Consider the following 17,689-nt stretch of genomic DNA (forward strand, 5'->3'; position numbering starts at 1 on the left):
ACTGACAACTCACCCACCCAGGGACAGACGATCAGAGTTAGGAAAACACACAACCTACTTCAGTATTTCACATGGTTTTTATTACAAAACAAGCGACAAAACAGTTTTAGAAAATTATTTTTTGCTACATACCAAGTAGGAGATCGCTTAAAATGAGAAGCGTAAGAGTTTCCATGCACTCAGCTCAGCCTACAAGTGCATTTCACAGCTGAAACATACTGGTTCAAAACACAGAATCATGCTACATCTTGGGGAGCAGCGGGGGAAGGGGTCAAACAATATGTTTTGGGGCCAAATAATCTCTTTATTGAAACTCTACCAAGCATGAGTGACTGTAATTCACTACTGCAGGCAGTAACAGAGAGAAGAAGGGACTAAGGGAAAAAAGTGACATTGGTAGAAAAGATGTAATAAATCTGTCCGTTTCTGACATGTTCAAACTTTATAAACAAAGCTGATTTGGGAAACTCAGTTTCCAAAACTCTGCTACTTCCTTATGCCTATTTATCTGGTTAACAGTGAAAACAAACATATCAAATCCCACTGCCCAACTACTGAATCTGCCACTTATTTATTGGATCCTTTCAGACCATATCAGAGCACAGTTACATTCAGGGGAAAAAAATAAAACAACAAACCACCTTCTGCTTCAAGTGAACTATGAAGTTGGACTCTTTCTCATGGGAGCTCAGCATTCTATTCAGAAACAGATGTGTAACTCTGCAATTTTCACCTGAGATCGCTTTACCTGATGGACACCTTAGTACGAACTGTCATCTCACAGAATGCAAAAGGCCAAACTACGTTCACCAGCCATCAGCTGACCCTGAGCAAGCAATTCCTTAACTTTCAAGAACAGTGGACAATAATAGTTCACCTATGGGGAGACACCTGAAGCTGTTACACACAGTGGGTCAAGACCATGTCAAAAGTCTTATGAAGACAGCACAACTCAGAGAACGTTTTTATTCCACACACACAAAAAAATGCAGTACCTTTTTTGGTTCCTGTTTTTAAAAAAAAAAACAGATTTATTCCAGAGCCTATGCACTTAACTACTCATCGATATTGCATCCCCTCCTTGTTTTTTCCATTTGGTTCCATTTTTCACATTTGAAACCAAATGCTTTGGTCGTATATGCACCATCTTTGGCTCACATGTGTAGTGACATTAAAAGGTGTGATGTGAAATTAACCAGAAGCTAAGAAATATGAACACGAAAGGAATTCTGAAATAAGATTTGGCAATGAGAATGCCTCTAAGCTTCACTGAAGATAATTATATTTATCTGGTGTTGGAACTACATTAACAACACTCTAACTTGGAATTCCCAAGTATCTGCCAACTAGAATCCTTGTTTCCCCTCTATTATAATATAATCTGGATTTATAAGTATGTTTAATTTAATACATTCTCAAAATAAACCTTACTGAATAAGAAACAGATCAGCTTACCATAATGGCCAATTAATTTAGCAGTAGTAATCGAGCAGAGAGTTGATTTAAAAGAGGAAGAAATGGGTAGATTTTCACAAGTTAAACACCAGGAGATGACATCTTTCCATGAGTCAGGGAATGTTTACAGAGATCTCAAAAGGTCCTAATTTATCTTTGTTAGTTCCATATCTCTGTGCACTTTCTTTCACCTAGCCAAAGAATTTTCTTGAGGAAAATCTGAAGATGAAACCTGAGACAAAGAACTTTAAGAATTCGTAATGGCTTCTTGAAACCAGGCTACTTGAAGTATGTTGTCACCTTGATCACTCATAAATAAATCATCTCCAAACCAGGGATTTCTAAGGACAAAAGTATACAGGAGGCTGCAGAAAAGAGGGGAAAAAGAGAGAGAGAGAGAAATCTAGAGTAGATTTCCTTTTTTATACCAGGACCACTAGGGCAAACAATTTAAGTGAAAGTTATCTCCAAAGAAGTACGGTCAAGAAAAGTTCTCAACCTGACACAGTCTTCAAGGAAACTACACTGCCCGAAACAAACAGAAGATTTCCCTCAAGCCACTAAGGATTTTCTGATCACAGTCTCCTCCTCTACTCGTTAATTCTTAATTTAAAGACAAAATTAACTGATCTAGCTGATAAAGAGTTCTAGGTAGAACTGAGTTAAGCTCTCTCCCTTTAGGGAACCTTGGTAGCAGTTCACCACATAAGCTGGACAGATAATTTCTCCCAGGGACCCTGGAAACAGGATCTCTTGTCAAATGGAAGAAGGTACATCCTAAAATACGGGATGGGAAATACAATCTATGCTCTTCTACCTGGGAAATCTCTAACCAGCAATGCATAGGCTGTAAATCAATGTTTCTCTGCACAGTTTCTATTTTATTAAAGATATAAATATCTCTCAAGGTTATCTTTGTTATCTCCTCACTGTTATGAACGTAGAACCTCGTCAGACGACAAGATTTCATCATGCAAGTACAGACACGAGGCATCACCCAAAGGGCAACACAAAGAACGGAAAGAAAGCAAACCTGCCAAGGTATACAATATACAGCACTTCAAATCAGACTACTGTCGGCCCACGAAAGAAGAGCTGAGAGGCAAGAACCCAAATCATCTGTCTTTGCGAAAAGAGACCTTTTCTTCTGTCTGGAAAACATGGATCAAAAATTTTTAGCTGGATGAACTCAACTCCATCTCTTCCCAGCACCTGCTTTAAAGCAACTCTCAAACTCTAAAATACAGATGTGATGTATCACACAAGTGAATTATCATACACTCATCAACCCTCCACACATTCCAAGTAACGCCGTATCAAGGGCAATGTCTGTTCTGTTCTCAGCACTGAACACTGATAAACCCATCCTAAGGGCCTGACACAGCAACAGGGTGGGCAGGTCTGTCTCTCACAGCAACAGTATTTGGGGTGAAAGAACATCTCAAAGAGAACAGAGTAATTCCCGAAACTGGCTGATGCACTGGGGTTGGGAGTGCATTCTCCCATTCCTTACAAGAAGTCCCTATTTCTTCCCCTATGGAGGTCCCCTGGAGGTTGGGGGAATCTGCCCTGGTCGACATTCAGGGCCCCCCCACGACCAGCGCCCAGATTTTAACACCTCCCCTCAGAATGTATCCCGGCCAAGCTGGAGCCTGGGTGTCCCCCACTGCTTCCCCCAGTTTCAGTTGGGTGAGTTCCCACCCTCCTACTTCACAGTCAAACTTCAGCCAATGAACAGCAATAGGATAAAACCAGATGACTGGCCTCAAGGTTCTGCACCCGGCCTGAAAACAAAGGGAAGAAACTAATAAGACAAGGACAAGGAACAAAAACTTGGTTAGGGATGAAATTGGATTTCCAACCTCCGCTCACCAGGTGGACCATGGAAGAGTCAAGGTAAGAGGCACCCTGCTCTCCACTGAGCAAGCCTACAGGTCTAACCTGGTGACTTTCCCGAATTAAAAACACTGCATTGATTTAAAAAAAAAAAAAAAAACAGCTGGATGCTCCCCTCCCCCAAGAGAGCTCCACAGGGATGTGAGTGCCAGGAAGGCCTCCGACTGTCCTCCAGCAGGTGGAGAAACTGAGTCACGGCCCCTTGGACATCTGAGTCCTCCCCTTCCCTCCTGGGCACTGCGCCTCATCACACATCAGAGGTCCGTATGTTTTCATCATCGAGGTTGAACACAAATGGCTTCTCCTTGGGGTGCTGGGGCTCCGATCTGTGCCTTATCCGGGAGCTGGGCAGCACCCCAGAAGTACTGCTCTCCCCAAGTCGAGGCATGAAGAAAGAGTCCTCAGGAGTCTCTTCAGTGGGCAGCAGCTTTTCCCCAGCCTGGGGGACAGGTGTCCAGGGCTGCCAGGAGGAAGCCACGGAGGGGGCTTTGCAGAGGGCCCTTCTCTCCTCCAGAGGCGGCCGCCCTCTGCACAAGACAGAGTTGGGCCCCCCTGAGAGGCTGGAGCTTCCAGAGCGGGTCAGAGAAATGGATCGAGAAAAGGACATTTCCTACAAAAATAAAAGGCGGGAAAAAGAGGAAAGTAAGCGTTTTCCTGACAATGTTTATCCCAAGGTCCCAGGAAGAGGACCCCCTCCAGGATCACCACCCTCACAGGCCCAGAGACACGCGTCTACAGAAATTAAATATGGCCAGCGGCATTCACCCCAGAAGTGTCAAGGTCTGCCTGGCAGGGAGATGTGCAGGACACATCGGAAGCTCTGGTTCTCTATCCAACCCTACCTCACTTCCTCCAACTACTGAAAAAAACAAAAAATAAAAATCTGTACCCAAACCAGTCAAAAGAGAAAAACAAGCAAGACAGCCCGGGGCTTCAACTGCATCTGGGCACCGGGCTGCTTCCCTACATCACCAAATAAAACCCACCCACTCGGGACAACTCCTCACGAGCTTGAACAGTGACTGTGAACAGGAAGGAAGTGACTTACTCTGGGGTGGCACTTGAGGGCCTGGACAGCTGCCCCGATCTCCTTAATCCAGCTGTGCATGTCTTCTGGACTGTCTGCCTGCAAAACACCCACCACACTTACAGAGACACGTCTGGCGCTGTGATTTCAGCTTTCACGCCTGTGACTCAATTCTAAGTTCGTAAAATCACACCATTAGAGCTGGAAGGGATCTCAGAGACCATCCAGGCCGGTGGCTTTCGGACTTCTGAGGACATCTTTTTCCCCAGAAAAATCATATTTGTCACCCCATAAATAAAAGGGCTCAAAGTGGGGCAGAGATCGTGACAGAGGGAGAGCTTAGAGGCCCATCCCTACTGAAGTCCCTCATCCCCTCTGGAACACAATCGGCCTGGCCTCACCCCTGTTTTACAGAAAAGGAAAATGAAGCCCAGAAAGCCAGAGCCCAAGGTTTAGGGCTGGTCTAGATTCCAGTTCTTCTGACACCCAGTGCAGTCATCCTTCTACCACAGCTATCCCAACAAATGATCCCACTTTCAGCTCCAGTCCCATTAAAACCAAATCCTCCCAGACAGGTGGTTTCTCCAGGAATAGGGCTTCTCTCAAAGCACAAGTGATCTGGGTCTGTCCTGAGTCCCATCCAGGCCTCAAGAGTTGCTAGACTTGCAGCACCAAGCTCACCAACATGCAGGGAGGGCACAGCCGAGGCCTTAGAAAGTTCCTCCCTCAGAAATACCGAGCAACCCCAGAAGGGGGCAGCAGCGGCTCTGTGAAGAAAGAGGAAAATCAGAAGCCAAGCCACAGTAGGTAGAGCCCTGGGAATTCTCAGTGCTTTCCAGCTTTACAGGAGCTGAATCCAAGTGAACCTGGCAAACATTTACTGAGGCCTTACTCAGGGTGACACGTGACATCAGGTACCAGGCACACAGATGGGACCAAGACTGAATGAAACCTTGACCTCCAGAAACGTTTTATTAGTTAACCTCTCTCTGTCGCCCTGCACCTTCCCCAATAGAGCCACCCAAAATTACCAGCGTGCATTTGCATGCCCGTGCATACATGAATGCAAACATCACACACACTGGCCTGAAAAATTCTCCACATATACCCGTCACTCTCCCCATCCCTAGAATGATGCTTTCCCTTTGCATTATATCAAGGTAATACTTGACCAGTCTTTTTAAAACCCTCAAATTTGCATGCTTACCCCATCCTGTCCCCAAACCAACCCTCCCTGGTTAGGTGTGTGCAGGACACTTACAAGGGGAACAGTTTCACACCCTGGCACGCTGGGCCAAAGAGAGGCAGCAACGGTGCCCCTGGAGAAGACCCCTCTCACGCACCATAGCTGCAAATTCACCTGCCCTCTCTCTTCCCTGGACTTTTCTTTTCCCAGTTACCTGACAACCTGGTGGTTTCCCAGAAAGAGAAATCCATCCCTAGTCTAAAAAGATAACCAGGACACGGTCTCCAAGATTCTTCCAGAAGGTATTTTACTGATAGCAGGGCTAGCTAACCTGTTCCACAAGTAGAACTATTGGGAAAAATTAAATGAACTCATTTAGGTAAGGCAGTTTGAAAGAGCCTAATACACAGAAAGGGCTTCATATTAGTCATTATCGTTGTTGTTGTTATTATTGTATGAGGGACACAGATGAAGCCTTAAATTCCAGTATTATAAATATGTTTGCTGCCTTCTCCCTACAACTTTTTAATTTCATTTTCTTCATACTCAAACTGTGGATAATTCTTACCTAAAGGATCAAATTGTTGGGATCAAGGAAGGTAACATACTTTTTCTTAATATGCTTGTTTATCAGCCCCATAAAATGGTTTACAGACGGGAGGGTGACCAGGTCTTCACTGCCTACCTGTTTTCTATTGTATTCTTTTCAGCCTTCTTAAGGATTTCTGTACACATGTCTATATTTCTTGAAGTCTCTCAGATTCCTTGGGTTGTTTGAAAAGATATTAATAATTATTTCTATTATAAATAACATTATCCATAAATGCTAATGTCTATTTCTACAGCTAGGAAATTTAAAGTAAAACTGTATTATATCTCAATTCACCTTAGTTGTATTGCTTTTCTCTGGATAAAGTGACCAATTATACATTGCATTTTCCAATCTCAGTTTCAAAAGAATACTTTGCTAATTAAAAAAGTTTTCAACTGTAAGCAGAATAATATTACAGCATGCTTTTTTTTTTTTTTTTGCGGTACACGGGCCTCTCACTGTTGCAGCCTCTCCTGCTGCGGAGCACAGGCTCCGGACGCGCAGGCTCAGCGGCCATGGCCCACGGGCCCAGCCGCTCTGCGGCATGCGGGATCCTCCCGGACTGGGGCACGAACCCGCGTCCCCTGCATTGGCAGGCAGACCCTCAACCACTGCACCACCAGGGAAGCCCCAGCATGCTTCTTAATTTATGTAGAAAGTCATATTCAAATTCTTAATTACTTCACTAGTCAATTACATTATAGAGATGACCCTGGAAACAAAAAGTAATGTAGAAGACAACAAGTTGCAACTCTGGGGGGTGCGTTATATGGAAAGAGCCTCTGCATGTAAATTATCATCATTGTCAAGTAAATTAAAATAATATGAGCAAAAGATAATTAAAGGCAACTTCTGTAAAAAAAATAATAATAATAAGATAACATATTTGGGGGAGAAGAAAGGCTATTTTGACTTGGAATGAGATGGTGGCAATTAAATTGTCCATCAGCAGAATAGCATTTCTTACAGATTTTCCTTCTAGGGGAACAGAAGTTGATTTGGTGGGGAAATGTGAGAAGACAGAGGGAAAGATGGGGATGGGAGCTAAGGGAGAGACAAAGGTCTCCCGCATCACACAGGAGATGGAACGTTCCCATTAACCAGATTGCAAGACCCCCATGATGACAGTCCAATAGTCAGTTTCCAGGGCTTTTTAAGCTACTTTTAGTCCTTTTATCACCAGAGCAAAAAACGCCCCACCCACAAGCCACAGACCACCTATCTGACTGTCCTTTGAGACAGTCAACAAACACTCACTCCTTCTCTAGGAGCAATCACTCAACCAACCTAGGTGTGCTCACCCCAGCTCCACTTAGCAAGGAATCCTGAATCAGAGAACACTGGGAATCACCTGACTTAACAGCTGGAAACTCAAACACAAGAATCCAGATCCTCTAGAATTCGTTCAGATCATTTCCAATTCTCTAATATAAACAATACTGCTATTCACATCTTCGTGTATAAAGCTTTTTTCATACTTAAGATTCTTCAGCTCCCAGGGAAGTTGCTAAAGAGTATGCATGTTTTTGCGGGGCGGGGGGGGGCCCACAGCACATGGCATGTGGGATCTTAGTTCCTGGGATCGAACCCACACCCCCTGCAGTGGAAGTGCAGAGTCTTAACCACTGGATCGCCGGGAAAAGTCCCAGAGTATCCACGCTTTTAAGGCTCTTCTTATATATGGCCAGAGTGATGTCTAGTCAATAATATAGATTTCATTTAAACATATATATGTATGTATGTATATTACATGCACCCTTGTTAGAATTAAATATTACAGTTAAAAAACTTTTTTTTATTTTTTGGCCACAGTACGAGCTTGCAGGATCCTAGTTCCCCAACCAGGGAGGGAACCTGGGCCCACGGCAGTGAAAGCGTGGAGTCCTAACCACTGGACTGACAGGGAATTCCCTTTTATTTTTTACTTTTTTTTTGTTTTAAATATTACAATTTTTAAAAAATCTTTGCTAATATGATGGGAAAAACATTTAAATCTCTTTCTTAAAACATTTAGTATTTGAGACGGAAATTGTTTGCTAATTACATTTCTTCCCTAATGCACTAATTCCGTTTAAGGACATTTTTCTGTCAGATAACCTAGGTAATGAACCCAGCCATGAGGATAATAAACAGTAGTAAACATTATTTTAATGTTCACTAATGTTTAAAACATTATTCAAGGGGCTTCCCTGGTGGCGCAGTGGTTAAGAATCCGCCTGCCAATGCAAGGGACACGGGTTCGAGCCCCGGTCTGGGAAGATCCCACATGCGGTGGAGCAACTAAGCCCCTGCACCACAACTACTAAGCCTGCTCTCCAGAGCCCTCGAGCCACAACTACTGAGCCCACGTGCCACAACTACTGAAGCCTGCACGCCTAGAGACCGCGTTCCGCAACAAGAGAAGCCGCCGCAACGAGAAGCCCGCGCACCGCAATGAAGAGTGGCCCCCGCTCGCCGCAACTAGAGAAAGCCCATGCACAGCAATGAACACCAAACGCGGCCAAAAATAAATAAATTTATTAAAAAAGAAAAAAAAATATATATATATACTATTCAAAGAGAAAAGCAGATACTGATCCCACACGAGAAGAAATAGGATATTACATTACTGAGATCACAGTTTAAATCTCTATTAGTAGTTTTAAGAACTGGACTCCACTGGCAACAGAAATTAAGTGAAACCTCAAAAATTATATGCAAAAATTACAGTGTATGTGTATACCTATCTTTTATGGAAAGCCTGTGCTTAGCTTTCATCAAACACTCAGAACTATCTTAAAACCACATCACACAGGTAGCTCCATGAACCAGTAAAACACAGAGCTGAAATCCACCCACCCTGTGGTGAATTACTAAGCGACTAGAAAAAAAGCCTTGAAACTCAACAGAACGAGAAGGGAAGTGCCAAGCTTATACCTTCCTCTCTTCCTGGTCTGCTTAAGTGTGTACGTGTCTCTGGTGCTTGGTTCAAAAGGAAAAGTAGGGTTTCCGTCCGTGAGGGCACTTTTTGAGGTGAGAGGAACGAAGGGTATTAAATGCGTCACTGCAGTCTGTGGTTTCACTGCAGTCCGATGAGCTCTGATTACCTGGTATGAGACCGGTATCATAACATTTGCAATGGTTTCAAGCACTGAGTTCTAACGGGCCATCAATAAAAGGCTTCCCATATGCACCTCTGGTTACTTCCATTGCAGCTGTCCAAAAGCTTTAGGCATCTCCTTCTCAATCTTACTCCCAACCTCTGCAGCCCTCCCTTTCCAACAAGCTAAGAACCCCTACCTCTCCCCAAGAACCAATCCCACCTTTAGATACAGCCCTGCCACATATGATCCATTCAGAGAGCAAAACTGACCAATGGATTTTAATGTAAGAGTATGAAAGTTTATTGATACCAGCTTCTGATTCCACACAGCACCTAAACATTAAGAAACTACGATTTGTCAAGTTTCGGTATAGAATCAAAGAAGATCCACAATTATCTGAAAGAGCTATTAAAATATCCCTTTATTCCAAATACATGTCTCTGCGGGGCCAGATTTTCTTCATACTCTTCCATCAAAACAACATATGGCCACAGACTGAGTGCAGAAGCAGATATGAGAATCCTGCTGTCTTCTAATAAACCAGCCATTAAAGAGATTTGCAAAAATATATTTACAAAATGCTACTCCTGTTGCTTTTTTGTTTTAGAAAGCGTTATTTTTCATTAAATGTTACTTGTATTAACATAAACGAGTTTATAGTTGTTGTTTTTAAATGAATAAATACATATTCTTAAAGAGTTTTAATCTCTACTCTTCTCCAACCTTCTATTCTGAGTTTTGGTGCTATACACAGATTTGTCCATTTGCTCATTTATTTATTCAGGGGGATGTGAGTGTTCTTGTATCCTAGAAATGTGGGAGCAGATGGCAAAGTAGGACAGAAATGATGATAAGGTCCTGGTCAATGTGCAGACACTCGTGCCAATGATGGATGCAGTGTCTTCTGAACTTTTTTTTTTTTTTTGGTTGACGTTCATGTTTCCCAAATCACTATCTCCAGTCCAAGGCTCTGTTCTAGACTCTTAACCCCAGCATAATCGCTCCCTTCACCCCACATCCAATCAACTCTCAAGTCCTGGAAAGGACTTATCAATAGCTTCAAATGTTTCCACTTTTCTCCATCCATCCAAGTTCAGGCTACCTTTATCTCTCACTGAAACCATTACAACAGCCTTCCAACTGCTCTCCCTGGCTCCTGTCTAACCCTTTTCTTACCTGTCCCCTACACTGCACCAAACAGGACATTCACCGCCAGCATCCCATCAACAGGACCAGGACCGAGGGCTCTCATCTCCACTTTACAGATGAGGAAAACAAGGCTCTTAGGTCACTTGCCCAAGTGGGATTTTTAGGAGGCAGATCTGATTGGGTCACTCCCCTAGCTTAACCTCCAAGGACCCTAACTCCCAGGATAAAATACAAGCTCCTGAACAAGGCCCACAGGCCACAGGCCCTCCATATCAGCTTCCCAGCACCTGTGCCCCTTTCATCTCCAAGCTTTTTTAACCCCTGTTGTTTGCTGTTCCCTCTGCCTGGGCCACTCTTCCGCCAAGGGTTTGGCTTCGGTGTATCTTCCTTCAGGAAACCTCCCTTGACTCCCTGAGACTGGGGGAGGTACCCTTCTTGGGAGTTCCCATGGCAACGACTACTCACTCTAAGGGTAGCCCTTCTCACAGTTTTCTTGTTTTGTTTTTTGTTGTTTTATTCCCCCACTCCCACGAGTGAGGTTGTTTCATACTTGTAACACATTTAGGTTCTTTGGTCATATTCTGCATGCCATGCTAGGATCACCTGATCTCCTAAATGATTTTTTAAATTTGCATATATTAAAGGTTTATGCTCTGTGCTGTGAAATTCGATTTCACACATCTGCCACTGCAGTATCACACAGGACAGTTCCACTGCCCCGAAAGCTCCCCTGCGTTCATCTCTCCAACACGCCCTCCCCACCTCTGCACACTGTTCTAACTGCCTGTTTACCTGACTATCTCCCTCTCGGGTTCAGGATCCGCTCTGTTGAATGCGGGGTCCCCAAGATGAGGCAACGCCCCATCTGTCTAGTCCAAGAACTGGAAACTCTTTTGGTGCACCGACAGCTCAAACATGTCCCTGAATGGCCGTGGAGGCTGCTCTAGGGCCCCAGCAGCACTTTTCCACAGCTCTTCCCAGATGCTTGTCTAAATGAATGGAACACACAGATGCCTCAGGCTGCTAGCATGTCTGCTGGGCTCAGGAAAGGGGACCCGCTCAAAAGGACCTGCTGCTCACGAAATGGGTGAGGGTCGACCTCACGAAAGGGAAGGTGTTGAGTGGGGAGCGCGCGGGGAACCCTGAGAAGCTTTGGTCGGGGAGCCCCGCATTTCAACCAACACACTCCATGGCAGCCTTGGCGCTCGACGGGCACCAGCACCGTGAGGCTGCAGGAATCAAGGCACGCTCTGTGGACGGCTAGGCAGGCTGCAGCGAGGACTTGGCCTTGAAAGTCTAGGCCAGGCTAGAGGCTAGAAATCTGCCTTTCTAGCTCCTATGATTTGAGAAGGAGTTGGGAGAACTCCAAGGCTGTGGGTGGAGGGGAGATGCTTCTGAGAGCTGAACCGTCGGAGTCCAAACAATCGCTTTCTCTGTGCAGCTGGCTGTGCACCTGGTACCCGCACAGGGCCCTCTGTGCTTTTGTCCTTCCGCACACAGTGCTGTCCACACATAGACGGGGCTTATAAACACCCTCCAAGGGAGAAGTGAAACCACTGACCAGTTCCCCTTTTCTCTGCTGAGCTGGCGCCCAGCAGCTACGAGCAGCTGGTACAAACTCACATTCCCCAGTGTAGCGGCTCAACCCGTTCTTATTATTTTACGGTTGGGAAGCTTTTGGCAAACATCCTGTTTAGAATAAAATGGGAGTCGGACTGACTATCGGGGGCTAAATTTACCACCTAGAAACTTCGAACAAAATAAAAGAGAAAGCAAAGGGAAAGGCAGGCCTACAAGCACACCACCCACAGAGAAGGAACGTCAGCGTCTTCTGGCAGCGAGCTTTTTACCTGCACGTAGAAGGTCCTGGAGCTGGTTATTATTTCAAACAGGTTGTCCCTCATCAGCAGATCGCTAGACAGAGAAAGAGATAGAAAGTTACCAGGCATGCTGGTCACCCACTGAGGACCTGATTCACCCTGAGGCAGGTACCCGTGCCCCCACCCTGAAAGTTACCAGGCATGCTGGTCACCCACTGAGGACCTGATTCACCCTGAGGCAGGTACCCGTGCCCCCACCCTGAAAGTTACCAGGCATGCTGGTCACCCACTGAGGACTTGATTCACCCTGAGGCAGGTACCCGTGCCCCCTACCCTAAAAAGGGGATCCACAGGCCATTCCTCCTGCTGCCCTGCCTCAGAAGGCATTACAGGGTTTCCTACAGCTTCACTTCCTGGAGGGTCTCAAGTGGTTTAACCATCCCCATGGATCCCCCTCCCCAGTACACACCACCACCAGTTCTAACAGGACAAAGCTCCTTGGCCTCCAAAACCTCTTGCCTCACATGCACCACACCCCACACCGTCTAGGACTGTGTGTTTCTTCAGTGGCTCAGATATACTGATAAAAAGTGCTTGGTGAGAAGCACTGTTTCAAGTGTTTTTATCTGAGGGTCAAGTAGATGAAAATTTTATTGGTTTTATATATATACACAAGCACACACTGTTCTGTCCATTATGCTCCATTAAATATATATTTTATATACATATATATTATTAAGAGATGGACATAGAACAGTATATTTGTAAGACAAAAAACAGTATATTCATTTCAGGTGTACAACATGATTTGATATTTGTATACACTGCAAATGATCACTGTCTCGTACGTAACACTCAAATTTTATTTCTCGTGATGAGATTATAGCTTTTAAGCTCTACTCTCTTAGCAACTTTCAAATATAGAATACAGTGCTATCAACCACAGTCACCGTGCTGCACATGGCATCCCCAGGACTTACTGATTTGATAACTGGAGGTTTGTATCTTTCGACCCCCTTCACCCATTTCGGCCACTCCCCACCCTCCGCCTCTGACAACCACCAATCTGTTGTGTTATTTTTTTGTTTGTTTATTTGTTTTTTTTGCAGTACGCGGGCCTCTCACTGTTGTGGCCTCTCCCGTTGTGGAGCACAGGCTCCGGACACGCAGGCTCAGCAGCCATGGCTCAGGGGCCTAGCCGCTCCACGGCATGTGGGATCTTCCCAGACCGGGGCACGAACCCGTGTCCCCTGCATCGGCAGGTGGACTCTCAACCACTACGCCACCAGGGAAGCCCTTCTTTGTGTTTTTTAATGTGTTATTTCATCCAATCTTCCCAACAATCCAATGAGGCAGTAAGACTTTCCCTACTTTATGGATGGGGAAACCCAGGCTCAGAGAGGTTCCATGACTTGTCCACGGCACCGGAGTAAGGAACCGGCAGAGCCAGGATTTGAAACTGGGTCCAACTCCAGAGTCTACGCTCTTAGTTACTCCACTACCAGGTGCCTCTCCTAAGGGACCTGAATCTCTTATTTCCAAAGCCTTTCTCCACCCACACAGCAACTGCATCAGCTTCCCTAAATCCCTGCTCTCAAAAGGGGACTGGATGCTCAAGAGGAAAAAGGGAAGGAGAGAGTAGACCACTGGAAGATGCTTCAAATTGGGTGTGAGGTTTGGAAGAGGGACCCTACTTCCGCAAGGAGGAAGGCGAGAGGTAGCTGGTGCTCAGCCACAAACCTCCCATCCCGAAATTATTTACAGGGTGAAATGCCTGCTCTGTGCATCCAGTCACTACGGGGAACATGTAAGGAGTGAAAGATCTAATTCCTTCCCCATGAAAGAACATAAAAGAGCAAAACTTTACAGTCAGATGTTAGACTGCGTGTTATATGCCAAGAGTTAGAATAATTCCAAGAAAGGACTAATCACAGGGGGACTTCCCCGGTGGTCCAGTGGTTAAGCCTCTGCACTTCCACTGCAGGGGGGCCCGGGTTTGATTCCTGGTTGAGGAACTAAGATCCTACATGCCATGTGGTGTGGTCAAAAAATTTAAAAAAAAAAAAAGAAAGAAAGAAAGAAAAAGAAAGAAAGGACTGATCACAGGCAGGGCTGGCTTCAGGAATCAGGACTTGGAAGGAAATGGCAGGTGCGCTGCCAGTGACATGGGCACCTGGGCAAAGGAGGAGCACGAGACTAGAGCCCCACATGGGCGGGGACGGCAATCAGGGGTCAGACAGACCTGGGGCCCAATCCTGACTCCACTGGGAAAAGGTACTTTAGGAATATTTCTAAAACTTTGTGAGCCTCTCTACCCCAACTGTAAAATGGAAACCAGAAGCACTCCTCTACCAAGCTTCTTACCGCAAAGATCAGTTATAAGTTATATAAGGCATCTCATAAGTTATATGAGGCACCTGGTACAATGAATGTCACAGAGTGGTCATTTGAAATGCATTTCATTAGCTATTATAATCACTTTCTGAGTATCCGAGTGGAGATGGCTCTTCTTTCTGGATAAGATGGTTTAACCTTTTCAACTATTCATGCACATGCAGCACAATCATGTAATCTACTACAGGGGAGGTCAACGCAAACAGGGAGGAAATCCCCACCCTTTTCATATCTACTTCTCAGGCTACATGTGGCCTTTCAATTCAACTCAAGTCAACAAAACATTAACTGACTACTCAGAGGCCCTAACCCCCGTGACTGGGTTTGGGAGACCCCAGTCTCACAGGCCTGGAACCTGCAGGGCCTCGGCAACTTCCGTCCCCGAGGATCTTCAACTCCCTCAATTGTTTTCCTCGGAGTTCAGTCTGACTCTGGCTCAGGCAAAGTGCAAAGCGCTCTTAGGGACGAACATTATCTGGGTTTCCTAAGCTGCCCCAATACACCCATCAACCTGCACGGGCCTCCAGGGTCAGGAGCAAGCCTCATCTCTCCTCCACCCACTGTCACCGCTGGGGCCACACTTCTGCAGCTTCCATCTGTAGCACCTTTCACGCATGATAATCTGTCGGTGGGAACTTCCCTAATCTTCCACACTCTGCAACTGCCGTTTGCAAGGCTCACAACAGTGCCTGCTTCCTTGGGCCACAAGACACCTCGTTTTCATGCAAGACCCTCCCATGCCTTCATGTGAGAACAGTCAGTCTGCTGCTAACAGCTTCCCTGGGGACGCAGGCTCTGCATGCACAGTCCGTGGGACGGAGATTCCATATAGCACCCCTACAGACTGCAGACTGAGGGCCAAATGAGGACTGCTAGATGCCCGGACGCCCTCGGGTCTCTAAAGTTTGGTTCCAGGGCCACCTGTATGGGTGTTGGATATGGGAGCGCACTCGAAGAGGCCCCAGGTCCCAAACTCGTCCTACGCTCTGTGGCACTGGAAAGGTGACCATTTCCTAGTTGAAAGAGGAACACATTAAAAATACTTCCTCGTCCTGCCCGAGAGCATTGCTGTGACTCATCCCCATATTAAGAAGACATCAGGGACTTTGTCAAAATGAGGAGAGGAGAAAGGCATAACAAGTTCAGGGCAGAGGCATGGCATAAACAGGGGTCTGAGCAGATGCACTGAAAAGCAAGTGACTAAGGGCACAGTCCCCCTCCACCTCTGAGCCCAGTCCTCCGGTGAGATGAGCAGCTGACACCTGAGAAGCACCTCTCCTTTGTTCTATATCCTTTCTTTTTCTCCATCAGAAAAGTATCACATAGGCCCATTTCAGGAGCGAGAGTAAGGGGACGGGAAGAGGATAGGTTTGCCCAGCGCCATTTCACAGCTGCGGCAGCTTGGATGTGGAGAATCAGCCACAGATGTCAAGGAGACAACATCTTCCTGCTCTTGGAAGAAGTTTCTGCTATAGAGCCTCAGAAGGGGAGTAACAGAAGAGTTAAGGCTGAGACGAAGTGAGAGAGTGACACGGACTTACATATACTACCGTAAAAGAGATAGCTAGTGGGAAGCAGCCGCATAGCACAGGGAGATCAGCTTGGTTCTTTGTGACCACCTAGAGGGGTGGGATAGGGAGGGTGGGAGGGAGACGCAAGAGGGAGGAGATATGGGGATATATGTATACGTATAGCTGATTCACTTTGTTATACAGCAGAAACTAACACACCACTGTAAAGCAATTATACTCCAATGAAGATGTTAAAAAAATAAAGAAGAGTTAAGAGGGCACACGGAGTTCTGACCAGAGAAGAATAAGCAGAGACAATTACCCAGACTTGACCAAACACTCGTGGGTCTTGAGAACATCCTTGAGGAATATGGTACGCAGAGGTTCTCGGTCCTGGGGGGAAACAGAGAGAGAGTGCATGAGGCTGTCAGCCCAACGCCCAGACCGGGCAGCCATCATCATCAGAGATGACTGGCTGAGACCAGGTGGCAAACAAGACAAGGTCTCAAAATAATCAAGAGAGGAAAGAAATCTAAGATGATGCTCTGTGGCCCTGACCACGAAGGCAGGGAGTTAAGGCCACTTTACATCACCATGAAGATGCGCACACCAGAAGGACGGAGGTCAGACACAAGCACCCCCGGAGTCTGTGTGCCCACATCTCTGCTCGGACACACACACGTGGGTGTGACTCCTGTGCCTCTGCCCTCCACGGCCTCTCAGGCGGGCCCCAGAGTGACTACAAACCTGCTCACACTTGAAGTAGCAGATGGTAAAGTCGTCCAGCGCAAAGAAGCGCCGTTTCCAGCTCTTGCGCTGAAATAAAGGGTAAAGAGCAGGACGTTAGAAGAGTTCCCAGCATTCCCGGGGGTGCGTTCGGGTTCTAAGCTCCTGGGGACCCCGCCCCACCGAAGCCAGGCTCCCACGTTGGGGGTCAGGGGCAAGGACTTCTTCTCATGGGGCGACTCCTCGGATCACCTCGAGCTGCGGGGCGGGAGCTCTCCCCACCCCAGCCTCTCCCTGGTTTGGGCGGTTTGGGCGTGGCTGGCTCCACGCTCCTCCTTGCAAACTGCCCTCCCCTCTGCCTCGCCCACACCCACTGGCTCCCGGGGTCCCCAGAACCCCTCCCAGCCCCCGCATGGACACTCACCACATTCCCTTGCTTCACACAATAGCCGCTCTTAATGAGGGGGGGCCCGGTGGGGACACGGCAGCCTGTCGTGGGGATGTAACTCTGAGACCTTCGAAGGATGGCGTGGGAGCCGGGCTCACTCCCTTCCTGCCCATCCCCACCGTTCTACAAGGAAACAGCTGCAGGATTAGCACCGCCCCCTCCTGACGCAGCCACACCCCTGACCCCACCCTCTCCGGCCAATCATCTCTTCCTCTTGGGCCACGATGGCAGTCAAGTGAGAAATAAACCAGGTGGGTAAGCTGGGACGAAGTGAGAGAGTGGCATGCCCTTATATACACTACCAACTGTAAAACAGGTAGCTAGTGGGGAGCTGCCGCATAGCACAGGGAGATCAGTTCGGTGCTTTGTGTCTACCTAGAGGGGTGGGATAGGGAGGGTAGG

The 17,689-nt window shown here is 46.6% G+C and overlaps 1 protein-coding gene across 3 annotated transcripts in view; it reads right to left on the reverse strand.

Moving 5' to 3' along the window:
• Window positions 1-56: 56 nt before the first annotated feature.
• PLEKHA2 (pleckstrin homology domain containing A2) overlaps window positions 57-17,689 on the reverse strand; it is a 57,565-nt gene continuing 39,932 nt past the window's right edge. For all 3 annotated transcript variants that reach the window (XM_060001421.1, XM_060001420.1, XM_060001422.1), the window contains exons 7-12: window positions 17,264-17,410; window positions 16,861-16,929; window positions 16,436-16,506; window positions 12,239-12,302; window positions 4,400-4,477; window positions 57-3,961 (exon numbers count right to left, since the gene is read on the reverse strand). In XM_060001421.1, coding sequence (XP_059857404.1) covers window positions 3,599-3,961; window positions 4,400-4,477; window positions 12,239-12,302; window positions 16,436-16,506; window positions 16,861-16,929; window positions 17,264-17,410 — 792 coding nt within the window. In that variant the 3' untranslated portion in view covers window positions 57-3,598. The remainder of the gene's footprint in view (window positions 3,962-4,399; window positions 4,478-12,238; window positions 12,303-16,435; window positions 16,507-16,860; window positions 16,930-17,263; window positions 17,411-17,689) is intronic.

The sequence above is a fragment of the Delphinus delphis genome, chromosome 21 (genome assembly GCF_949987515.2).
Source record: "Delphinus delphis chromosome 21, mDelDel1.2, whole genome shotgun sequence".
Classification (NCBI taxonomy): Eukaryota; Metazoa; Chordata; class Mammalia; order Artiodactyla; family Delphinidae; genus Delphinus; species Delphinus delphis.